Source organism: Nuphar pumila, chromosome 2, assembly GCF_984573655.1.
Source record: "Nuphar pumila chromosome 2, dmNupPumi1.hap1.1, whole genome shotgun sequence".
Lineage (NCBI taxonomy): Eukaryota > Viridiplantae > Streptophyta > Magnoliopsida > Nymphaeales > Nymphaeaceae > Nuphar > Nuphar pumila.
The window spans coordinates 105,804,948-105,832,341 of NC_143250.1; the positions used below are offsets into that span (position 1 = coordinate 105,804,948).

General features: G+C 36.7%; 1 protein-coding gene across 3 annotated transcripts in view; it reads right to left on the reverse strand.

Moving 5' to 3' along the window:
• Positions 1 to 9,831: 9,831 nt before the first annotated feature.
• The window catches only part of LOC149846567 (chaperone protein dnaJ 1, mitochondrial-like), a 43,349-nt gene continuing 25,786 nt past the window's right edge, over positions 9,832 to 27,394 (reverse strand). For 2 of the 3 annotated variants that reach the window (XM_089996416.1, XM_089996415.1), the window contains exons 16-19: positions 15,643 to 15,691; positions 15,495 to 15,564; positions 12,404 to 12,493; positions 9,832 to 10,876 (exon numbers count right to left, since the gene is read on the reverse strand). In XM_089996416.1, coding sequence (XP_089852542.1) covers positions 10,780 to 10,876; positions 12,404 to 12,493; positions 15,495 to 15,564; positions 15,643 to 15,691 — 306 coding nt within the window. In that variant the 3' untranslated portion in view covers positions 9,832 to 10,779. The remainder of the gene's footprint in view (positions 10,877 to 12,403; positions 12,494 to 15,494; positions 15,565 to 15,642; positions 15,692 to 27,394) is intronic. The other variant, XR_016430292.1, reaches the window with a different exon arrangement.

Below are 27,394 nucleotides of genomic sequence, written 5' to 3' on the forward strand. Positions count from 1 at the left end.
TTAACCATATAGCATGCGAAGTAATCTCATATAATGCTATGAATTCTGCCTCCATGGTGTGGGCAGCAGTAGTCGTCTGCTTTCCACTCCTTCAAGAGATCGCGCTCCTAGTAAGTAAGAAGATATACCCAGTAGTAGACTTTCTACTATCAAGGCATCCTCCTAAATCCGCATCTGAGTAGCCAATGACCTCGAGGTAATCAACTTTATGATACGTTAACATATAGTCTTTTGTCCCTTGCAAGTATCGCAAGACTTTCTTGGCAGCCTTCCAATGGGGTAAACCTGGGTTAGACTGAAATCTGCCAAGCACCTCTACTGCAAAAGAAATATCTGGTCGAGAACATCTTTGTGCGTACTGCAAGTTGCCAACAACCGATGCATATGGATAAGCACTCATTTATGCTTTGTCAATATCGTTCTGTGGACAATCCTTTAGGCTCAGTTTATCACCTTTTGATATGGGTGTAGAACTAGGAGAACAATTCTCCATCCCATGTCGCTTTAACACCTTATCTATATAGGATTTCTGGGGGAGGCCTAGAACACCTTTTGCTATGTCTCGACGGATCTCAATGCCAAAAACATAAGCAGCTGCACCCATATCTTTCATATCAAAATGTGATGCGAGAAATTGTTTTGTCTCTGAAAGCAATTTTATATCGTTGGTTGCAAGTAAAATGTCATCCACATACAACATCAATATAATGAACTTACTCCCACTTTCCTTAAGGTATATACATTGATCAATAATGTTTTCTGTAAACCCAAAAGTCACAATGACTTGGAAAATTTTAATATACCACTCTTGGGAGGCATGTTTAAGTCCATATATTGATTTGTTAAGCTTGCAAAAGAAAACGTTCATCTTCAGAGAAACCAAGAGGTTGTTTCATGTATACCTATTCATTCAGATCCCTGTTGAGGAACGTTGTTTTCACATCCATCTGATGTAGCTCTAAGTCATAATGAGCTACGAGGGCCAAAATTATCCTTATTGACTCCTTAGTTGAGACAGGAGAAAATGTCTCATTATAGTCAATGCCCTCCATCTGAGTGAATCCTTTAGCAACCAATCTTGCTTTATGTCTCTCTATGTTACCTTTGGAGTCCTTCTTGGTCTTAAAGACCCATTTACACCCTACAGGTTTTACTCCTTTAGGTAACGTGACAATATTCCACACTTGATTTTTAGTCATAGAGTCTAACTCTTCTTTTATGGCTTCTATCCAGTGCGAAGATTGTTTGCTTTCAACAGCTTCCATAAAAGTCAACAGGTCATCATCCAAATCTATGAAATCACCAGGCTCTTGAAGGTACATCACATAATCAAGATGTATGGCAGATCTCCTAATCCTTGTGGATCTCCAAACAGGTCGTTCCTCATACTCAGATTGAACCTGATCATCCTGTTTGTGCTCTTCCGCATTGTCCACAATAGATTCACTTTGAATTTGTGCATTAACAATCGAATGATCATCCACACCATCATTAGAAATAACAATGTGGTATCTTTCGATGTTTTCCTTAACAGGTGACGAAACTGGATCATGTACTTCCTCAAAACCAAGACTTTGAACCGCACTCAATCCTACTGAACCATCTTCTAGGAATTTTGCCTTATCCGTTTCAACAATCTGTGGTGAGTGAGATGGGCAATAAAACTTGTACCCTTTTGATCTTTCTGAATAACCAATAAAATATTCACTGGTTGTTCTTGGATCAAAGGCTTTAATGTGGGGGTTATACAGTTTATCCTCTGCAGGACATCCCCATATGTGCATATAAGACAGTGATGGTTTCCTACCTATCCACAGCTCGTAAGGAGTTTTAGGCACATATTTCGTAGGAACCTTATTCAAAATATGCACAGCAGTCCTTAAGGCTTCACCCCACAACTTTATAGGAAGTGTTGAATAATTCAACATAGCTCTGACCATTTCTTAAGTGTACGATTTCTTCTTTCAACTACACCATTCTGATAGGCACTACCAGGCATTGTATATTGAGGCACAATACCTTCCTCTTTGAGAAATCGCGCTAATGGTCTTTCCCTTTACCCCATCTCAGTAAATCTACCATAATATTCACCACCTCTATCAGACCTGACTATCTTAATAACCTTATCGGTTTGTTTCTCTACTTCTTTCTTAAATTCCTTAAACATTTGAAAAACATCAATTTTTCAAATATCAAGTAGAGATACATATAGCGAGAATAGTCATCAATAAAGGTGACAAAATATTTTTCGCCTGTGTAACAGGGAGAAAACGGTCCACATATATCCGTATGGACTATCTTCAATATCTCACTACTGCGTTTGGCACCCTCTTTATATGTGTTTGTATGCTTAGTCTTTATGCAATCAACACATGGGTCATTGTCGGTAAAATCTAGAGATTTCAATATTCCTTCATTTATGAGTCTCTTTATTCTCTTTTCAGAGATATGACCCAATCTTTGATGCCAAAGCATGTAAGATTTATCATTTATCAAGCTACATTTATTTCCAACCAATGTGTATTCAGAAGTCAGAGACTTCGGAGTTTGGATCTTCACATTCAATCTATATAAACCATCAGAAATTGATGCAAAACCTATTTCAATTGAATTTCTGAATATGAACAATTTAGAATTTTCAAACTTAAAACAATATCCAAATTTATCCAACTTTGAAATTGAAATTAAGTTTCTACTATATGATGGAATATAAAAGACATCATGAAGATCTAAAACTACGTCTGTATACAGAGTAATCCTGCAGGTTCCAACACCCTTCACATGTGAACGCATCTTGTTTCCCAAATAGATGCTTTTCTCATGCATTATTGGTTCCTTTCTGATCAGGAACAGTTATAGACAGTTAGAAATATGAACAGTACCACCAAAATCAATCAACCAGCTATTTTCAAGAATTTGTAATAAATTACATTCATGAGAAACAAATGACAAATTACCTCTTTTTTCCAACCACTTCTTATACTTTATGCAATTTGTCTTTATGTGTCTCTTCTTCTTACAAAAGAAGCACTTTATGGGAGCAGAGTTGGATTGCTTGTTTTGGGATAACTTATCTCCAGTTGTCTTCTTCCTAGCATTTCTCTTAAATGCATTCTTCCTTGGTCCTACCTTGGATGTATGAGAAGTCATATGTGCACTCTGCACCTTCTCACCTTTCAACATCTCTTCTTCTTCAACACACTTGGACATAAGTTCATTGAACGTTCATTCATCATTATGTGTGTTATAAGAGATTTTAAAAGGTCTGTATTCCAAAGGTAAGAACGTTAGAACTAAATGCACTAGGAAAGAATCTGAGATGGTGAGTTTCATGTCATTTAGCTGAGACGCTATGTTCTTTATCTCCTAAATGTGCTAACGAATGTTTTTTCCTTCAGTATATTTCATAGATATGAGTTTTGACATCAGGGTACTGGCTTTGGCCTTATTTGAACTCACAAATTGTGCCTCAATGGCATTCATGAATTCTCTCACTGTTCTGCATTGTAGGATAGCACTATGAATATTCTTAGCTACTTTAGATTGCAAAAGCAACAAGTTAAGCCTATTCGAGCACTCTTACTTCTCAAAAGTAATCTTTTGATCAGCAATGCTCTAATCAGTGAGGGCAGTGGGTTCATCTATCCTTAGGGCCAGATCTAAATCCATATACCCTAATGTAAAAAGAATAGTTTCTTTCCAATCACTAAAGTTAGATCCATCTAAAAAATGTATAGAGTCAGAGTCATCTAAAATCACAAAACTAGAAACTGCATGACAAAAAACACGTATCAAGAAGCATTTGTACGAGACTAAACTTTAATGAAAAAAGCAAAAGAATAAAGGCCCTTGATATGCTTATTTCCTGGCGAGTGAAGGGGGTCATCGGAGTCCTACTTTGGTAAGAGCTCCGACACGCGAAACCACTTCACCTACCGACCATATTCGGTAAAACTAAGGTTCTTGTGAAGTTAGACCATCAACACAAGGTACCTTTGGATACACATATGTGATGTATTTCGACACATTTACCTTATTCTACCCTACTTAAATTTCAAACACGATAAAACTATCTTTGGGTCGTTTATCGTTTCATGAATATAAGTACAATGTGGATATCGGCTTAAATTGTATGATAGTATAAAATTCTTTGATGACATACATGTTTTCAGTCACTTTGGTGACATGAAAACACTAAGCCATCTAACTATCCTTAATGTCAATATCAAAATAATATCTTGAAATGGTCTGTAAACTGAATGGACTAGTCATATGACCTTCAAAATGGTTCAAAAACTGAATAAATCAGTCATATGTATCATGAACCAGTTTTAAAGCACTCTGAACCGGTCTGAAACAGCCCTGAATCGATCATCCAAGGGTCCGAAACGGTTTCGAACCTTATGAACTGGGTCAAGTATGAACAAAAGTTCATAAAAAACCCTATAACCACATGCCAAAATCCCTGTATTTTCTTATATTTAAGAAAACAGAGTCTTAGCATCTCGGAACCGGTGAGAAACTGAAAGGAACCGGTCAAAAACGACTCTGAACCGGTCCTGAAAGAGGGTTGAATCAGTCTCTGATCCGGTTCAGGCCAAATAGTGTCTGGACTCTACTGGATCCGGGTCGGACCCAACTGTAACCGGATCCGGGTCAGACTCGGTATAGACTAGATCCGGGTCGAATCCGGCTGTAAGCGGATCCGGGTCAGACCCAGTATAAACTGGATCCGGGTTAGACCCGGTTTATAACCGGATCCTGGTCAGACCCGGTATAAACTGAATTCGGGTCAGACCCGGTAACAACTGCATCCGGGTCTGACCCGGTACTTACCGGATCCGGGTCAGACCCGGTTAGGACCAAATCCGGCTCGAACCCAATATTAACTAGATCCAGGTCGGACCCGGTTTAACCAGATCCGGGTCTGACCAGAGGTTTTAATTAGATCCAGGCCAGACTAGAGCGGGTCCCCACCCGAATCCCAGATCCGATCCAGAGGAGCCTTATGGATCGGTTCGGGTGGGGCTGGTCCGGATCCAAAAATCGGGACCCGAAAATCCAAAACAGGTTTAAAATAACCTGAAACACGAAATAGGGTTTTAGAAAACCCCATTTCGCTCTATCTTCTCCAAATGCAGAGAGAGATGGTCGTTGCCGCCTGCCGACGACCAATGCTGCCTGCCGGCGACCCACGCCGTCGGCGAATCATGTAAAAAAAACAGCCACCCGCCGACGAATCATGTAAAAAAATAGAGGTCCGGCATCGATTCTGGCGGCTCCTTAAAAGGCGGATGGAGAAAGAAAACGTTGGTGATGCCCTTGCCGACAGAAACCCCAAAAAAATTTTTTTTGAGGTAAGTCGATGCCGACGACTGGACCCGACTCGAGTTTCGGTTAAGACCCGCAATTTTTCAATGTAAGAATTATAAAAAATATTGGTTTTACCGGGTTTGGTTCATGGAGTTCTTATCGGGTCGGGTATGATTTTTATTAATGTGGACCTGATTAGACCCGGGTATGAACCCGATACTATGCTCAAAATCTGGTCCAAGTCTGGTTTCACGTGGGTGGGTGAACTAAACCCGATCCGTTGATAACCATGAAATTTAGGATTTTATTAGTAAAAAGTTAAATTGGGTCCTAAAAGTCTTTTGGAATATCGTGCAAAAGGTGGGTCTCCAAACTGAATTTTCCTTTTGTATTTTTATGTCAGAAGACAAAGTTTGGGATCTTGTGTCAATGAGACACGACACGAAACGACACATAAACATGATGCATGACACACTATGGCACGTTTTAATATATTTTAATAGTTAACACTTTCACATGTTTATTTTAATAAATATATCTTCATATGAAAATTATGTTTTTAACTAAAATCACTTGTCTGTGTCTTACTTTTCATAGAAATCACGTATTCGAGTCTCAGATCCAGATTTCCAGAGGCAAATTACAGCTTGGCCCTCTTTGGTACAGTATCACCTCTTTATTCTTTTTTTTTTTTAATGAAGAAGAACCTGCCTAGTAATGGGATCCACTTTATGGGCCCTCCTAGTGAATATTAAACCCTTAGTGCCTTTGCTACAAAGGCATTCCCAAAGTGGAATTGATTGGACATTCCCCAAGTAGAATTGATTCTACGAAAGAAGGGCTCCTACTGTAACAAGGGCCGCTTGAGGTGGGCTTGGTGCTATAGCACTTGTTACTACTTTATTTTCATAATATTCAATCATCATTAACAGAGCCCCCAACTGGTTTGGCCTAGCCGGAGCGGCCCTTGGCTGTTAGGCAGGTGGTCAGGCAGTGGCGGAGCCAGGGGTGGGCACCAGAAAAAAAAGGGAAAAGAAAAAAAAAAATCAGATGCGTGTCGGGCACGTGTCGAGGTTGCTCCTTTAAGTCGGACCCGGATCGGATGGTGACTGTGTATGGGAGGACGAGAAGATCCGACAAACGACGGCCCGATCGGTGGTAGACTCGTGGTAGTGAGAAGTCCGAGGGCTCGATGATGGCTAGAGAGAGCCGCTGACGGTGGTGGCCGGAGATGGCTGCCGCTGGGTGGCCGACGGTGGTGATGGGGGTTTGGGAGTGTTGAGAGAGAAAGAGGAGGGCTCGGTGGTGGCAAGAGAGGATGGTGATCGGAGACGATGAGGGCGAGAGACAGTGTTCGCCGAAGAAGGCCGGCGAAGGTGGTGGGGGTTTATGAGTGTTGAGAGAGAGGAGAGACGAGATTGCTTGTTCTTTTTAAAAAAAAAAAAAATTGTATCGTGAAAGGGACGGGTCGCTCAAAATCCCCTACACCGAGGGTCGACCAATCTAAGTGGATTGCGACTCTCAACAGTTCAACCAATGAATAGTTCTCTGATATAAATCTTCGATGTGATTTTGTACTTCATTTTATAGGGACCAGCTCTTGAAGTGTTCGATTCCGGTACATGGAATAAGTTTTTATAAGGCTTAAAAAATCAACGTTTTAAAATCTTTGTAAATTTTTTTAGGCTCCAAGGATCATATTTTTCATCCAAAACACATGATCCAATTCTTTGTAAATCGACCATCCAAAACACATTTATGAGATCAGAACTGCAAAGAAAAATACTGAAAAAGCAAAAAAAATCATTAAGCACGTGTCATTAAACACCTCTCTCTCTCTCTCTCTCTCTCTCTCTCTCTCTCTCTATATATATATATATATATATATATATATATATATATGTGAGTAATGATATGGTGCTCTGAGAGTACCTACTCTCACCTTAAGAAATCTTTAATGTTTTAAACTTTTTTGAGGATTTTTGTTGATGAGACCATGTAGATATGATCTACATTCCTTTCTTTGTAGCAGTCAATCTTTGAATAATGTATATGTAGTTTTTTCAAAAAAATTAAAAATTGATGGCCAACAATGTACCAAAATTTCAAGGTCCAAAAAGCCAGATTTAATGCTTGATTCCTGCCAAATAAACTATGTTGAATGTATTTATAAAGTCTGATTGAGAAGATATAACTTGCACATATGCTCTCTTTAAGGTGGGAGTAAGTGCTCCTAAAGAACTATAGCAATACTCACATAAAGTAATGATATGACGACAGGGAGGGCACAACAATTATCGATGAATCCTCTATGTCTAGTATGCATTCTGACTTGGGCATGGAAATCGACTCTACAACATCAGATTCCATTCTGCCAGTCCATCATCTCTGCGGACGATGAAGGGTGCCCATCTTTCGACAACCTTTTAGTTTCTTTTAGAAGGAACTCAGGCCGCTTCTTTTAGAAGGAACTCAAGCTGAAACTCGAGTAGGATGCTTCTAAAGATTAATTTGTTAAGTAAAATTTTCATGAATTTAGTTGTTTGTATTTTTTAAGTGAACGAACATAAATTTAGTTGTTTGTGTTTGTAATAATTGTTATTTTAATTCAAAGGCTTATTTAAGTTTTATCTCTCCACGAACGACTGTTCCTCTAGCAAAAAAATTTTGGCTCTGCCACTGGTCCGAATAAATGGATCGTCCTTCAAGACCATAGCATTGTCCCCGAGACCCGAAGTCTGCCCACCCAACAAAAAACTTCTGGCTCCGCCACTGTGGTCAGGTTTTCATTCTCTTATTAACCCTTTACGTATAAGAAGTAGGGTATTATTACCAATGGGGTTCCGCTTGTTTGGTAGGAGCTGTTAGTGCATGTCACTGTGTTGGGAGGTTGCAAGTTCAAAACCTAATGGTATATTGTGTAACTGGTGGGGTGTACCTAACCCCAGCTTGCCTTTCAAAAAAAAAAAAACAGGAGGCAGGGTATTACCCTTGTGTATAAGGAGCGGGGCATTATGTCCCTTACTCGTGCTGAAGGGATGCTGACTCCCTCCAGGCAAGGGGTGCACCATGGGTTTACATCGTCAGAAAAGAGACCGTGAGTATGGCAGACTTAACCAGTACAACTAGGTCTTTGATCCCGGTGGTGGTTTCCTCATTCCTCATAAAAAAAAATCATTAACAGGTCTATATATCAATCGCAAAAACAAACTCATTGAACTCAAGAAAAGTATCATCTTATGTTTTCTTTCAATTAGTGAAACATCTCTGGATATAATATGCTAACTAAATGCAGTCTAGGGCTGGAAAACAAGACAAGCCATGCACGACTCAGCTAGTGAAGAGATCATTACACCACCAAAATGATCCTATAATGACCTATACATGCCGTCACTTAGAAAGGCTGGAGCTATTACCATAAAAAATAGTGACGGCTTATTGTCTGACACTATAAATGAGATAGATATGTATAACAGTTGCCAAGAGAGAAATCCTTGGCACCAAGGAGTTTTGCCACCCTATTACATGGCTGGCCATGGTGACGGCTGTAACTAATTGTGACTGCCCTTCCTGAACTCGTGAAATAGGCACAGCAAGCCAATTACTAGCAATGACTGGTCGGCTCGTATAGGCTAATGTATTCTAAATATGTTTTACATCATAGAATGTGGATGGTTGAAGTGCTTGGCTTATAAGCAACAAGTGTGGAGTTTAAATCTTATTCCTTTTAGCTTTGCCATACTGTACTTGATTTGTAAATGAGCCATTTTAAGCTTGGGTTGTCAGTAGAGTCCAATTTTTATCATTTTTAATTAAAAAAGTATTTTCATTATTAATGTGCTAGCTTGATCTGCTGGAGTTCAGCTTCTTTCACTCGGACTTGCCATGAGTTTGAGCTCTGCTCGGCTTCCCCACAAGAACGAGTCAAGCTTGAACATTCTCTGTTCGGTTCATTCAGCTGCTAAACCAGCCCTACAGTCAACCACCAGTAGAAAATAATGCTTTTCCACTGGGCACCATGAAGGACCGGCTGGCCTCTTTGAGATTTGAGGCCACCGCCTAGGGCCTCAAAGCGATCCTTTCCAGGCATAAAACTTGAGGTTGCTGGATTGAGGATTATTTCCTTTTCGGGGGGATTTCGTTTGAGGGTAGTAGGGATGGTGTTTTTTTTTCATGGATTTGGAAGGTTAGGATAAGGTAGAGGTTGGAATTGAGGTTTATGTTGGCAATTTGATTCGTTGGTTGTCTATTTTTTCGGCAGGCAATTCTTGTCGCTAATCCTTGTTGTGGGTCCAAGAACACCTTAATATGCTGAAGTCAATCAGGTGTATAGAACTGCCCAGTGATGCAATTATGCAACTGGAGATTTCTAAAATTAAAAATAACTCTGTTGTTCTTGGAATGGTGCCTCGCCATTCATTCAACCTCTTCTTGTCACCGCTGCTCTTTTCAATAATAGCTTCTCTTCCTCTCAAAAGAACCAAAAAAGGAAAACAACTAACAGGCTTCAACTAGTACTTTCAGAAAAAGAACAGTATGAACTTATTTCATCATCAAATCAAAGTAGCTGTGACAGCAGCAGCAGCATGAAGAAAGTTGCCCCTCAATCGAGCACATTCTACCTCGTACATCTTTCCGTCTCCCAAGAACCCAAGCATGAAGCTCCATCACCACAAACAAATTGAAGAGTGTTTCCTTAACATCTTCGATCAGATCATCCATTTTGTTGTCCTCATTTCAATTTGGTCGCCTTCAAATTTGCAGTCCCAACTCCCAATCTTGTTTTTGCAGCACTGCTAACATTGGGATCAAAAGCCATGGATATTAATTACTACATACATTTGAACAACAAACCAACACCCCACCACCCTCTACGCCAGTGTGGATGCTGTCAAACACGGACTTTGCGCCTAACATTTACTATGTGCAACCAGCATTATAGATTAAGACAAGAAATACAGCAGTCAGTAACGCAACACGATCCAAGGGAAGACGTTCAAATTCATCCCTTCCCTTCTGTGTTTGTTAATTTATCAGAAAGTTAAGAGAAGACCAACTGCTATGCGTTGGAGAGACAGCCAACCAGCACAAGCTGGGGTTGGGTATGCATGGAATGTGAAGCTGATCCTGATCAAATAAATGTTGAATCATTCAAAGCCCAGACATCTTATTTGTGGATGAACGTAGGAGCTATTTCTGTACATGAGTAGAAACTGTTATTCTGGCAACTGCACAATCGCCAAGAGGAAAAATCGGATCTCCATGAAGTTAGTCTACCTTGCATGGGAAATGTTTGAGAGGATAAACGAATGCTTTTAAGTGGTGGTCCCACCTATAAAGGAATATGCTGGTAAAGGATGTGCTTCTTGGAAATGCAGCAGTGCCAACAGGATGCTGTAACAACATGAATTACCATGAAGAATGGTAATTAACATCAGCTGCCGATCGCACTGCACGTGTCATACCTCATCCAGAATTAACCAGCATGAAAAGAATCAATACAGCAAATGCAGCCTGAAGGGCCAGTTTGTTTTCTGCTACATAATCAGCTATCTTCTGCCACCTGTAAGTTCAACCAGTAGAGAGCTGCTGATAAAGCCTGTTATTTACAGATTTACTATACAGTCAGAGAAACCTAAACGGAATACATATAAAGCTGAAAAAGTATTTTCTATCAACTAAAACAATCATCAAGGATCAACTGGTCAAGTGTGGTTAGTGTCTTAGCACATTATGAGAATCAGAGGCAATCTCACTAAGCTGAACTATTTGTGGAGCAAATGCAAGTAATGCCGCAATCTAACCACTATCAGCAGAAGGTAGTCACATCAACATTGTGATAAATGTAATACCAAATTTCTATTTTAAACAACTTTATTAGTACCCTCAACATGCACTACAATATCTAGCCTCTTTGTTAACTAATGTCACATCTCACCCATTTCCAGTTTTCCTAGAGTTACCGAAAGCTTCATAGGTAGGTAGGAAGGGCGCTTCATGGAAATTGCTTCGGAAGCGCGAAACTCCTTGCTTCCGAAGCTTGATAGGAATCTCGATTCTCTTACACTTCTCATATGCTTCCCACACGTTTCTTTCATGTTTCCCTACATGATTCCCATGTGCTTCTCACATTTTTTTATGTTTTCAATGTACTTCCTTTCACACTTCTCACTCACTTCATATATACTTTTTAAAAATTGGCAACATCATTTTTTTTATTTTGAGAAGAATTTAATTCTTACACAATAAAATCACAAAATTTTAAAATAGTCATTTTTATTTTAGTTTTTATCCTCTTCTCCTTTGATTAGTATTTTGAGAAGAATTTATTTTAGTTTTTTTATTTATATTTTGCTTTTAAACTGATTTTTCACTTTCCGCTTCTTATAAATTTTAAAATATCTCGCTTCTCATTTCGTTCCCCACTTCTACTTCCTATTTTTGTAACCTTGAGTTTACCACACATAAGGTAAGAAAACTTGGCTAACCCTCTGATGTCAATTACAAACAGATTTTATGTTAAAAATTGGTTAAATCCCACTATCCTCTTGGGCCGTCAAATGTTTTGCAATACATAATTCAATAACTATGTTACCAGGACATGCCACTTTAGATGGCGTAGCCGTGTCGACACAGGTATGAGTACCGGACATGCCATTTTGTGTGTCCTATATTTTCAGTATATAAACTGAATGTTATATATTATATTTTCAGTATATAATATACATTTTAGATATAACATATATATTTAGATTATACAGTTTATTTTGAATTTATTTTGTATTTATGTGATATTTAATATATATATATACGTATATATATAGCCGTGTCCCCGTACTCACATTTTTGGAATTGTCGTGTTGTACCGTCCGTTTCCGCACCTGTACCAGGTGACAGTACTGATGCTGAAAACTCCAGAGACAAGGAACAGCTAACAGCACAAAATGCTAGACAGAATGACAACCAAAAAATTAATGATCTTGGTATCTCAAAGATGATAACCCAGAATTAAAAGGTCACAGTAGTAAAGAATATACATTATGCTACTTCAAATATACAACCCCAGCCAAGTGACATAAAAAACGCATACCAGCTTCCACTTGGAAATATGCTGTTCTCTTGAAGTATTTCCTCCTTTGCAAATTCTTCCAATATGGCACGTTGACGTTCATTTAAAGTTCTGAAGGGAAAGGATGAAACGGTGTAACTATACGGTTTGATTAGAGAATATCAATGCAGGATCACTTTGTTCTGAAAGGCCAATATGCAACATTTTGAGGCTATGTAGGCCACATTAACCGGTTTTAAATAAAATTGTGATGCTGATGCAATAAGCAAATTTTTTCATGCAGTCTATATTTTTACAACATTTTAACAGAATACTGAACATCCAATTCGTTTCTGAACAATAATAAAAGTAATAACGGTAGAGTTCCTTTTTAACGGTCCACTAAGTAATGCAATCAATATATTACTGGCTAAATATATTCATTGACAAAAAGAGCAAGCTTGAGTCTATCTGAGAAATCTATGCTCTCCTACTCGGTATCCCATAAGGATGATGACACCCAACTGCAATTCCTTGTTCCCTACTCATAAGAATAATCTCTCTGAGGCATGTTGCAGCTCCAGCAAAATACTGTTTTGACTAGGCCCATTACTGACAAGACAAGAGCTTCCTCTACCAGATAACCATCATGTTTATGCTAATATCTCCTATGACTTCTCAAATAGTTCCATCATGCATTCCCATAATTATCTTTTTGTATTTAACAAGGGCATGTTCAGGTGGTGGGGAGTGAGAGAGATTGATGCCCTGGCTTATGGCCCGTCCCCAAGCAGTTAAAACCCCTTGGCCGGCCCCCTTGCCCACCAGGGAGCCTGCTGCTTTGTTCTTAAGGCAAGGGATGCACAACCCTAGAATCAAACTCTTGTCGTCCTTCAACTTGAATGCCTTAAACCGACCCACCTAACCAGGTTTGAGGAGCCCTTGAACATACATTCTGATAATTTATTTAGGCTCTGACTTTTCAATTCTTAGGTGGGTACCTTAAAATGTACTAATTTTGCCAACTAGGCACCGACTAAGGTGTCTAGTGGGTGACTAAGTTGCCTCCGCCTAGGCATGAGGGCAGTTTAGTCATTTATTATTATATATATTTTGTTGTTTTTTTGTATGTGTATATATAATGAGTAATGGGTCCGTGCTAAATGTAATATGCTAAATGAAATGTGCTAAATGGGTTTTTCTGCTCTTCGGGTATTTTTTCGTAGTTCCGACCCCATAAATGTGTTGGGCATGGTCGATTTACGAGGAATCCACACCTGAATCATGTATTTTCAATGAAAAAAAATGATATTTGGAGCCTCAAAAATTTACAAAGATTTTGGACTGTTGATTTTTTGAACGTTATAAAACCCCACCCATGTGTCGGAATCGAACACTTCAAGAGCTGATCCCTATAAAATCAAGAAGATAGATCACATCTGTATGGTCAGAATTTAAAAATAAAACAAAAAAAAAAGCTGAAAAACTCATTTAGCATGTTTCATTTAGCATATTTCATTTAGCACGTACCCATTACTCTATGTAATTATATATATATGTGTGTGTGTGTGTGTGTGTGATTTGTTATGTGAAATCATGAAAAATGCTTAGTTAGTATATTTATATATGTGTGTGTGTGCTACTTTGCTTTTGGGATTTTTTTATGTGAAACATTGAAAACATGCACAGTTAATTTTAATTGATTATGCTTTTTATATATGTGTGTGTTACTTTGTTTCTGATGAATTTTTCTATAAAAGCCTAAAAGCATGTTTAGTATTATAAATTATGTAATATGTTATTTATATATTTATGTGTTATTGTGCTTTTGTGAAAGGTTGAAAGCATATTTTGTTGATTATACTGAATATGTTATGAATAATTGAAAATGTATGTGTGTGTACAATTATATATATGTATATTCTGGTTATGTATATTAATATATTTTGTGAAAGCATGTGTAATTTTGTACTTGTCTAATGAAAACATCTTATTAATAAAAGAATTAAATATATTTTTATGTATATTTTGCATACTTTTTATATTTTAATTGGGGTACCGACTAGTCCCACCTAGTCGTTTTTAGGGATCTACCGACTAGGCACCGCCTAGCGCTTTTGACTACATAGGATGGCTTACATCCAGCTTGGACCCCAATTTTGAGCATTCGTGGTAACTAATTAGGTTTAGCATAGGTTTGGGTGTGAGTGCCTGGCCTAGTTGCTTATGTTATCAGGTCTCAGACTTTCTTCCCCCAACCCCCACACTGAGCCCATTCAGAACCAGGTGTAAACCCAAGTTTGACCAGGTTAGAACTGAAGCTAAACCATGTCTACCTCCAATACAAGTCAAGCCTGAGCCATCAAAAAGTAGAAGTGGGCATATGAGAGTAAGGTCGAAGGATAGAAACTTCCATGGAATTCCCCAAATGGAAACAAAGCTTAAAAAGTGCATAGTCAAAGGGATTAATTTCAAAAAAAGAGATCAAAGGTGAAAAGCAGTAAAAGCTCTAAGGCAACAAATAAGCACCACTTAAATGAAAGGAGAACATACTGAGAATCTGTCACACGGACACTCCTTTTTTTCCTCCGTACCCGTGTCGATAAGCGTGTTCCTGTGTCAACACGCGTCGATACCTGGACACGCCATTTTACCCTCCGTACATGCAAGTTTGCATTCAATTTATAATTTCTAATTATATTTTCAGTTTATAACTTTATATTTTCAGTATATAATATATATTTTAGATATAGCATATATATTTAGATTATATTCAGTTTATTTTGAATTTATTTTGTATTTATGTGATATTTAATATATACATATATAGTTGTGTCCCCGTACCCGCATTTTTTGAAATTGTCGTACCCGTACCCTTCACATAACTCTTAGTATAGCCAAAACAAGTTAACACATAAGGCTATAAGCCCTTAACATTTTAGAGGAATTCAGTAGCAAGTCACCAATGTCATTAACAGCATTTGAATCATTCAACAAAAACTGCCTTCTGGTTTTATCAAAATTTCAAAATTAACATCCACTATTCTTGGAAGTTTGAATGAAAACTAAATTTTCAAATTCACCAGCAAAAACTTGGAAAACTACAGTCAGAAAAAGAGGAACACCAGCTTACGATGGCAACTGTATCTGAAATTTCACAAATTGATCACCATGGTCTACAAAGCCGATATGCTTCTGCAATCCTGACAGTCAATGTGAGAGAAGAGAAAATCATGTTAGAGATTAGACAAAGAAAAGGTAAAATAAAATAAATTAAGTACCTTTGCCTCTTAGTACTAGAACTTGCCCAGGTTGAACTCCCTTTGGTATCTTCAGTGACAGTTTTAAGAAAAAGGCACTCACATCAAAACTTTAGCAAATACAACATAAAATTATTTTGTGAACTCTAGCAATATGTAAGGATCATGATTAAAAACCAACACATGCAAACCATCTACTACATTTGAGAGAATGGTGATATCGATCACTTGAAACATAGTACTTCGCCAACATCCAGGATGCCAGCAACAGTACTAAAATTTACTTATAAGCAATTAAATGCAGTGACAAGCTAACAGTCAACAATATGCAGTTGGGATAAGGTTTGATGGTGATTGAACACACCTAACTAGGAGTATAATTCACACAAAAGTCGGCTATTATATAGTTTCTCTACATGTATCATATTCACAAAAGATGTATAAGTGTTATTGTGCTTTTGTCGGCCTACATCACCTATGAAAATGTGTTGTTTGCTTTGCGTTTGTGTGAGGGTGTGTAATGAAGCAACACCAATAAGATGTATCCACAGGCACCAAGGTCACGATCACAAGCACAAGAGTAGGTCACTAAGGGCACAAGCACAATAGCCACCAACTTTGTTGTCAAACGCAGAGCCTAGGTGGCCTAGGCGCAGCCCCACTTCCTAGACGTTAGGGTTTGGGCGGCGGGGTTCTATTTTACCACTTAGGCGCCGCCTAGGCTTAAAGCCTAGCTTTGTCCCTTTTTATCTTTGTTGACCACGGGGTGGTATAAAAAGGGGAAGGGTGTAGCCCTTTCCACCCCCCACCTCTCTCTCTCTCTCTCTCTCTCTCTCTCTCTGTTTTCTTCTCTTTTCTTTTTTCATTTTCTTCCTGTTTTTCCTTTTTTTTTCTTCTTCCTGTTTTTTCCTTTTTCCATAGTTTATGTTTTTCAGTTATATATATATATATAAAATGTTTTGTGTAAATATATATATTAACATATCATAAGCATATACTATAATATTTTGTATTTCAGTTATATATTATATATATAATATATTATATATTATGTGTTTCAGTTATTATAATATGTATGTTGTATATATTATAGGTTTGTGTGTTTCACTTTTATATATTGTTTCTGAGTTATTCTGGTTGACTGTTTCTAATTTGAGTTTTTGAGTTATATATATGTGTGTGCGTGTAATTTATAATATAATCTGTTTTCTTATCTTTTTCAGTTCACATATATATATTATTGTATGTAATTATGTATATGTATATATTGTATAGTTTAGATATTTGCTTTTCACATATATATTATCTTATGTTTTTTATTGCTTACTCCTTTTAATTTAGCGAATTTATGTTTATTTTTTTATAGTTTATATATTTGTTTTTCACATGTATTTTATCTTATGTTTTTTATTGCTTACTCCTTTTAATTTAGCAAATTTACGTTTATTTTTTTTAGAACAACAATGGAAGGGGCTTCTTCAGCAAGTGCTAGTAAGTCTACTCCATGTTCGACATTTCCAGAATTGGAAGATGATGTCCATAACTTGAAGAGAAAATCTAATGATCTAGCATGGATTGAGCATATTGTAAGGATAAAAATTATTTTAATTTTGTGACGTGGGCTAAAGATAAAACATATAAAAGAAGCATATACATAGTTAAGCAGCATCTACTCAGATTGGAAGCAATGTGAAGGCATGTGATAAAACAACACCAGAAATCAAGAAAATCCTTTCTGAGTACATAGAGAAATCGAAGAAAAAGAGAGATGGGAAAAAATAAAAAAGAGAGTTAATATATACGAAGGAAGATCTGAATACATGTTCTCAGCTTTAGATTATGGTGAAGGACCAGTAATTTCGCATATGGAGGGGCAGCCGAGTAGTACCTTCGACTTAAAACCACCATAGGCAAAAAGACCAATGGATTTATACTTTCGAGGTGATCTAGAGAAAGGAAGTCAAGGAAACAATAGCGGATTGAAACAAACTACACTAGAGAACCGCTTCAAGAAAGAAGAAAGAGATGTAGTGTGTGAATACATTGGTAGGTGGTTTTATGAAAGAATATTATTTCATACATCAAAGTTTCCTTCTTTTCACAATATGATTGAAGTCATAAGTCAATTTGAATATGAGATGACAAGTTGCGAGAACCAATTTTAGCTAAAGAAATTGTGAAAACAAAGGAGTTCTTGGAGCAATACAAAGTGTATTGCGCCAAATATGGATGTAGCACAATGTCGGGTGGGTGGACTGAAAATAAGGGTCGGACACTTATTAATTTCTTTGTTAATTTCCCCTTAGGTACAATATTTTGAAAATCAGTTGATGCATCTGATGAAGTTAAAAATGCAAATTTGCTTTTTGGAATGTTGAATGAGATTGTTGAAGAAGTTGATGAAGAAAATGTGATTCAAGTTGTTCTTGATAATGCCTCAAATTATGTCAAAGCTGGCAAAGCGTTGATGGAAAAATGAAAACACTTATTTTAAATTACTTGTGCTGCACATTGTGTGGATTTGATGTCGAAAGATATAGGAGAGTTGCAATATTTAAAGAACGGCTTTAAAAAAGCAAAGCAATTGGTCATATTTATATATAAACATACTCAAGTGTTAAGAATGATGAAAACATACTCTCTTGAAGATGTAATTACTAAACTTAGTGGGAAAGAGACTCGCATGGGAATTAGCAAGAACCATCCAAGTGTTCTTGCTACTCCTCACATTGAAGAAAATGAAGATGCTAATGTCGTATCAAGACCGGGGAGTACCTTAAAGACATACAAGCCTCCTCACTTCAAAAATCAAAACTCAAGTGGTCAAGGAGTGAAGAAGGACTATAGCAAGCTTACTTATTATTTTTGTAAAGAACCGGGGCACATTAAATCTATATGCCCTAAATAGAAGAAAATTCTTGCTATGGCCATGACATCTCAACCGGAGGAACGACCATTAACATCAAATGGGTTAGCCGAACGAAAGCATAGGCATATTATAGAAACAACTAGAACCTTGCTCATTTCGCAAAACATTCCAAAAAAACTTTGGGTTGAGGCCGCCCCTACCTCGATATATCTCATAAATAGACTTCCATCGAAAAATTTGAGTAAAATTTCTCCTTTTGAAAAATTATATGAAAAAGAACCTGATTATACCAGGTTAAAGGTGTTTGGATGTAAGTGCTTTGTCCTTACAGATAGAAATGATAAGCTTTCCCCAAAAGGCCATTCATTTTGCCTTTCTTGGGTATTCTGAAACCTATAAGGGTTTTCGGTGTTATGACATTAAAAATGACAAACTATATGTTTCCAGAAATGTGAGTTTTTTGAAAAATCTTAGTGGTTTTGAAAGTTCAGAATCACATAATGAAAATGTTGACTATTCTTTTTTATTTGAACTCTTATCCAAATATGATGATTCTAGTGATGATGAGTCAAATTAGAATGACTCAAGTGATATTGAGGAAATCATTCTGTTGCTTTCCTCCTCACACTAACCTATCAATGAAGGATCATCTAGAGATCCCATCACCTATATTCATAGAGATAGAAGCACCTTTAGAAGTGCTCTTGAAAGATATGATGATAGCTAGACTATTCCTCAAGGTGAGGAAAACCTTCGTAGAACCGAAAGACAGAAAAACTCCCTCTAGGTTCATATCGTATGACTCTTTTTCACCCAGATACAGAGTCTGTCTTAGTGTCATTCATTCTTATGTAGAACCTAGAAACTTTGTGGAAGCTAGTAAAAGTCCTGAATGGATAGTTGCGATGAAAAATGAACTCGGAGCTCTGAAAAGAGCTAAGACATGGGAATTTCAAGATCTTCCTAAGGGTAAGAAAATAATAGGGTGTAGATGGGTTTTTAAGGTTAAAACTAAGAGCGATGGATCTCTTGAGAGATATAAGGCTCGATTAGTTGCCAAGGGTTATAGTCAAGAGTATGGGATTGACTATAAAGAAACTTTTGCGCTTGTGGCCCAAATGGTCATTGTTCGATGTCTCAACATTGTTGCATCCATTAACAATTAGAACATCTATCAAATGGATGTTAAGAATGCCTTCCTAAATGGTGATTTGAAGGAGGAAGTTTATATGGATGTTCCACCTGGAATGGAGACTCCCAAAGGAAAAGTGTTTCATCTTAGAAAAGCACTCTATGGCCTAAAGCAAGCCCCTAAGGCTTGGTATGATAGGTTTAACTCTGTGATGTTGGAAAATGGGTTTTCTTCTTGCTTTACTGACACTGCTTTGTTTATTAGAAAATTCAATGCAGGGATTCTGATATTGCTATTGTATGTGGATGATATGCTCATTACCAGAAGTGATTCTAATGGGGTTAAGAGTATAAAAACAATTTTAAAAAATAAATTTGAAATGTCTGATTTGGGTTTTCTAACTTATTTTTTGGGCATTGAAGTAGCATACTCTCATAGAGGGTATTTTTTATCTCAAACTAAGCTTGCTTTTGAGATCATTGGCAGGTCAGGCATTACAGATGAAAAGGTTTGTAAAACTCCTGCTATAGTAGGAGTTAAAATGAAAATTGATGATGGTGTTCCTCTTTCTGATCCTACCCCCTACAGACAGCTTGTAGGATCTTTGATGTATCTGAGTATTACCAGACCAGATATCTCTCATGCAGTGCATACTGCAAGTCAGTTTCAGCATGCACCAACATCAGTCCACATGAGTGCTATCTTGCGAGTCGTAAGATACATTAAGGGTACTCTAAATAAGGGATTTTTTTTGTCCTCTTCTGATTTAAAATTAATTGTTTATACTGACTCTGATTGGGGAGGTGACCCAAATAACCGTCACTCAACCACTGGTTTTTGTGTGTTTTTAGGTGACTCACTAACTTCATGGAGATTAAAAAGCAGCAAAAGGTGTCTCTGTCATCAACTGAAGTCGAATATCGTGTCATGGCAACTACTACCATGGAAATTATATGGATTCATCAGTTGCTGGAAGATATGGGGATCACAATCGAAGAGCCTACAAAGCTATGTTGTGACAACAAAAGTGCAATTTACATTGCTAAGAATCACACCTTTCATGGGCGGAACAAACACATAGAGATGGATTGTCATTATATTCGTGAGGCGTATCTCAAATGAGTCATTGACCTTCCATATGTCACGTCAGAATATCAGTTGGCAGATTTCTTCACCAAAGTTTTGTGTGCTCCACGCTTCAACTTCCTTCTTAGCAAACTCTCGGTCATCCTACCCTAAGTTTGAAGGGGGTGTTAAATTATGTAATCCAATATATATTATATATATAAAGATAATACATATACATACATTTAATATATGTATATGTATCTATCTATTATATATATAATATATATTTTCAGTCGTAAGAGTATTTTTGCCTTTTTACACATATTCTTTTTTTAATATGTTTGTAATATTTATTTTTGTTTTATTTTAAATTTTTTATTTATTCTTTGTTTTTCTTTTTGCTTTTGAGCACATGGAGGGGTCCACCCAACATGATCGTTGGAGGGGTCCCAACAATCATATATTGGGAGCCCCTCCAAGGCTCCTCATTGTATATAAAGGGTGCTCCCCCATGTATTTTTCTTAAGGCTTTGAGATTTTAGCCCAAGCTTGTGTTAGTGGAACTTATGACTTTTGGGTTCGTATTTGTGCATTTGTGAGTTTGTGTTGTGCATTGTGTGCACAAGTGTTTTAAGTGTTCTTGTTGGGCATTTGTATACGCATTTATTTCCAAGAATATTGCAATATTGTTCGTAGTATCTTGTTGGAGATACTTTTACAGGGTGTCAATCCCCAAACATCTGAATGAATAATTTCAAAAGGTTTAGTGCTAAACATAGATCTTTGTTCAAAATGCATGCTTCTCAATTTTTCAAGAATGCAATCATTACAAGATAGGGTACTCTTACAAATATTTTTAATAAAATGCAAATAGGATAACTTGGTGATGTTGGGATGACCAAGTCCTTTGTGCCAAACATTTATGTCTTTATGTTGAGCCACATTACAAAAAGGAGTTCTAGGAATTTGAAGAGAGTCCACATAGTACAAGTCTCCCTTCCTAGAGTCTTTCCCAATTAACTTCCCGGACCGGTGATCTTGTATTAAACACTTATTATATGAGAATTGAATGTCACATCCAAGGTCCGAGAGATGAGAGACGGAAAGTAAATTCAAATTTAATTTTGGTATAAATCTAATTTTGGGAATAAAGAAATTTTGGGTTTTAAAGTTTTCAATCTCCTTAATTTCAACAGAAGTGCCATCCGCGGTTGAAACAAAAGATGGTGACAAATTTTTAAAATATTCGGAAAGAGAAGAGATGTTTGGAGACATATGAAATAAAGCACTAGAGTCTAAAAGCCAAGAAATTTTACCTGGAGGGGAAGGAGTAGATACGACGGCACCGGAAATGGCTCCCTTAAGAAGAGGTTGAAGGGCTTCTATAATTTGATTTAAAGAGAAAGCTCCATTTATAGAAGTAGATGTACTTTTTTTCTTTTTGTGGTTGGGATGTAGTTGTCATAGCCAATAATTTCTTCCACTTAGGACAAACCGGTTTGATATGTCCCGGTTCCTTGCAAAAGTGACACAATTTTGTTGTAGTCCCTTCTTCTGCCTTGTCCACCATTGGATCCTTGATTTTGATTTTTAAAATGAGGAGGTTTATATGTCCTCAAGTTGTTCCCGGGCTTAAAAACAGCATTCGCCCCATCACACTCTTCTTGATTTGTAGACATTACAAGAACATTTGGATTTTGCTTGCTAATGCCCATACGAGTTTCCTCTCCGCTTAATTTTGTAATGACGTCTTCAAGAGAGGGGGAGGTGAAAGAGGATAGAAGAGAAGATCTAATTTGCTCAAACTCGGGCCTTAGCCCATTCAAAAAATTAAAAAAAAATGATATTTTTTTAATTGTTTATGACGAAGCTCTATGACTTCTCCACTCTACTTTAGTTCGAGCATAACAAGCTCATCCCAAATGGAAGAGAGTTCGGCAAAATACTCCCTTATAGTCATTTCCCCATAAAGAAGAGTTAACGCCCTCTTTTGGAGATAATACTTATGGGACAAGTCCCTAGAAGTGTACATCTTTTCAAGGTACTTTCATGCTTGAGATATCTTTTTGAACTTTATAATATTGGCGTTGATTCTTGTCTCAGCGGAGGAGAAGATCCATGACAAGATCTTGAAGTTCTTCATTTCTCACTCCTCATGTTTTTTGTTATATTTCTCAAGAGCCTTGTTCTTTCATCTCCCTCAAGAATTTTGATTTTTCTTCTTTCAACCAAAGTGATTTTAGGCTCTGGTTCCAAAATCGAGCCTTGAACGTAACCCCAAAGCCCTTTTCCTTTAATATGGGCTTCTATATTTCCGGCCCATGCGTGATAATTGGAGCCATTAAGCTTGAAGCCAAGAGAAAAATGAGTCCTTTTCACCCATAGGAGAGGTAAGATGCGAGAAAATGATACGTACCACAATAAGATTTTAAATCTTGTTGTAATATTCTTTTAAAGTATTGGATGGACGGAAGTCTTCACGCCAATCACCAAAAAGTTGAAGGCATGCTTTTCGAGGCACTCGATATTATAAAGAACCACAAGGTTTTTTTTTCTCCAATCAACCTTGCTTTGATACCATGTAAAAATCTTTATAAAAGAGAGAAATTGTGTGTAAACACAAATTAAGAAACAAGAAGTGTGCACAAAAGAACAAGGAGAACTCTCACAAGTGTACAAAGGCACGGATACACATGCACAAAGGCATAAAAAATGAATTTCAATATATTGAATCTCAAAGGGGGCTTTACAAAAAGCTTAAAGGAGTTTGAAGGGGGGCACCCTTATATATACATTGTTGGAGGAGTTGGGGGGGGGGGGGGGGGAGGGGCTCCAACATATACGTTGGAGCCCCCCTCCAACGGTTATAAATATAACCGTTGGAGGGGGGCTCCAACGTATATGTTGAGGGGCCCCCATGTTACATAAAAGACAAAAAAACAAAAAATAAGAAATAAAAACTAAAAAAAATAGTCATATTCTCAAATGAGAATATGTGCAAAATGAGAGATGATTGAAATACCCTTTATCGGGTTTTGAAAATATGTTTATATATATATATATATATATATAAAGAATATTACATTTTAACAAAATCTTGGATTTAGATCTTGTTACACTGACACTGCTCTTTTTGTAAGATCTACAGGTACCTCACTTGTCATTCTCCTGTTATATGTTGATGATATGATTATCACTTAAAATGATCAGAAGGAAATTGAAGAAATTAAAATTATGCTTAAAAAATCTTTTGATATAACTTACCTTGGTTTTTTGAGATATTTTTTAAGAATTAAAGTAGCCTACTCGCCAAGAGGGTACATTTTGTCTCAAATCAAATTTGCAGCTGATATTGTTGTGCGCTCGAGAATCACTGACATAAAATATGCTGATACACTTGAAGTGATAAACGCAAAAATAAGAGCTAAAGACGGGGTGTTATTAGATGATCCAACTCCTTATAGGCAACTTATCGGATCATTAATGTATATATTCATTATCAGGCTAGACATTGCGCATGTTGTACACACTGCAAGTCAATTTCAACATGCACCCACATCAGTTCACATGAGTGCAGTATTAAGAATAGTTCGATACATCAAGAAAACTAAGGGTTATTTTTATCATCTTCATCATCTTTAAATCTTATTGCTTATATTGATTCTGACTGAAGAGGTGATCCCAATAACCGTCACTCAACTACAGGTTTTTGTTTGTTTATAAGTGATTCTCTCATCTCTTGGCGATGCAAAAAGCAACAGAAAGTGTATTTATCTTCTATGAAAGCTTAGTATAAGGCGATGGCTACAACAACCACTGAGGTCGTGTGGATGAGAGCATTACTTTCAGATATGGGTATTGGTGTGTCAGAAACTTCAAAATTGTGTTGTGATAACAAAAGTGTTATATATATAGTCAACAATCACACATTTCATGAGTGAACGAAACATATTGAGATGGATTGTCACTATATTCGCGAAGAATATTTGAAGAGAATGATTATTTTGCCATATGTTTAGTCCGAGTTTCAGATTGCGGACTTCTTCACCAAAGCTCTTCCTCTACCCAGATTTTTGTATCCTCTTAACACACTTTCGGTAATTTCATCGTAAGTTTAAGGGAGAGTGTTAAAATATTGTATATATACCTGACTAATATATGTATATCAATCAGGGGTATTCTGGTCTTTCTACACTTTGTATTTAGTACAGCCCATTAGGGATTGAGATGTATTTTACTTTTTTTGTTTTTCTACTTTTCTTGTACTAAATGCCAGTTGACTGTTGCGAGGCAGTTCAACGACTGTTGGACTGCCTCCCTTATTCAAAGTGAGGCTCTACTTTTGTAAATCAATGCTCTTAGAAGCATTTCATGTGGAGCTATAAAGATCTTTTGTATATGGGCTTTTTGTGCCTTTGTGTTAGTGTGTAATTCATATTTCTTACCTCTTTTATGAGATTGTGATCGGTCCATTAGAGACCACGGTTTTGTTGTGCACTTGCGTAGCCCATTTTTGGCATTGTATTTGTGCACCATTAATTCATTATATATATCGTTTACGGTGGTTTGGACATATTCGGCGAAGGCCTAATGATGCTCCAGTTAGAAGGATGGAGAAATGGGAAAATATATTAGTTAAAAGAGGTCGGGGTAGGCCTAGGAAGACATGGATGGAGGTGATAGGAAAGGATATGAATGCTTTGAACCTCACCGAGGACATGGCATTGGATAGAAATGATTGGAGGAGAAGGATTTATGTCGAAGACCCAGAATGATTTTCTTTTTTGGTTCATATCGCCGACCCCAATTGTTTTGGAATGAAGGCGTAGTTGTTGATGTTGTTGTTGTATATATATATATATATATATATATATATATATATATATATATATATATATATATATATATATATGTTTTAACAATAAGTACATATATAAATATATACATCTACAAGTTTACAGTAAGTGTGTGTGTGCTCGTGTGTGTGTGCTCGTGTGTGTGTAGAAGTTGGGTGGTGCAATCCAAGTTTTGGACTACCCTTGTGTGCCCTCACCCTAAACCATCCAATCAAATAAACAGATCACCAAAAAATCCCTACAGATCTGCACTACATGGTATGTTTAATAAAAATCATGATTTGGATCATATCATTGCAATGTGCATGAATGCTTTTCAAGGGTTGAAAAAATCAACAGCATCCAATGCACAGTCTAACACGTTCATAGGGTTAGATTAAGTGAAAGGGATGTTCTTGACCCTGGGGCACACCAAAACTTGGGAACACCATCCAACTTCTAAGATATATATATATATATATATATATATATATATATATATATATATATATATAATGTGATGGTAATTGATATTGATGATATTTTAAAAATATCGTGTTATAATCGGTATTTCAAGGTTAGCTCATATTTCCCAATATTTTCATAATATTGTTAGAACCGAAAATATTGGGATAGTTTCCTGAGATTTTGATAAACCATCTTTTTTATATTTTTTAAGTATATTTTTTTGTTTCTACTTTCTATTATATTCTAAAAACTTATCCAATTATTTCTTTATATTTTTGAAAGAAAAATAGTCTAAAACCTTTTATTTCACAAAATTTAAAACTACCAATATTTTCTTGAGATTTTTCTGAGAAAAACTATTATTAAAAAAATAAAACTTTCGAGAAAAACACCTTGGGAAAATTTGTCAAGAACAATACTGGTGACTATGATATATATATATATATATACATATATATATATATATGTGTGTGTGTGTGTGTGTGTGTGTTGTATCAGTGTATCAATAGGAAATTTTTTGTTTTGAAAGGTTGTATCAAGAGGCAAATTGACACGACATATCATATATATCATAAAAATTAGGGTTATCGGTCTGTATCATATAGCAGAGGGTTGTATTGTACTATATCATATGATAAACCCTATATCATACAAGTCGACCACTTTTTTTTTCTTTTTTCTTTTTTCTTTTTTCTTTTTTTGGTATCAAAAAAGACGTAATCAGTCACTTTGTGTTTTCCCTACCCAAACCTCATTTTTAATCCAATACACTCATTTTTTAAATCATATCCACCATAAACATTGAGGCTTTTGCTAAATCCAAGCCCTAAGAGTGTGATTCACCTCAAATCTCACTCATTTACATCCTATCCAACCTTTTCAGCATCTAACCCTCATAATCGAGCAGTAAGAGTTTGATCTGTGTGAGATTGAACTTAGAGGATGGCTTAAAATACCCAAATCGAGGGTAAACTCATTTCTTTCGATGTTTTAATATATTTCTTTATTTTTTACTTGAACCATTTTTTAAGCCCTAAATGTGTTCTTGATATTGGTTTTTTTTCCTTTTCATCCTAAATCACCTATTTTTGTATTCTTAAATCTCAAAATCGTGCCCTAAAGGTCGACGGATGGTGGAGGATGTGGCTCAAACGATCCCTCATGGGAATAATTGAAAACTGATGGATTTAGGGACGACTTTTGAGAGGGATAAAAAGTGTAACTTTTGTAATTTTATAATGTATGGCAGATTGCATAGATTTAAATGTCACATCGTAGGGCAAAGCAACTCTACTATACGATTATGTACTCATTGTATTCCCTTTGATGTTCATGTCAAGCTTCTTACAAGTCTCATATAAGTTAATAAAATAAAAGTACAAGTACATGCAACATTCGTCG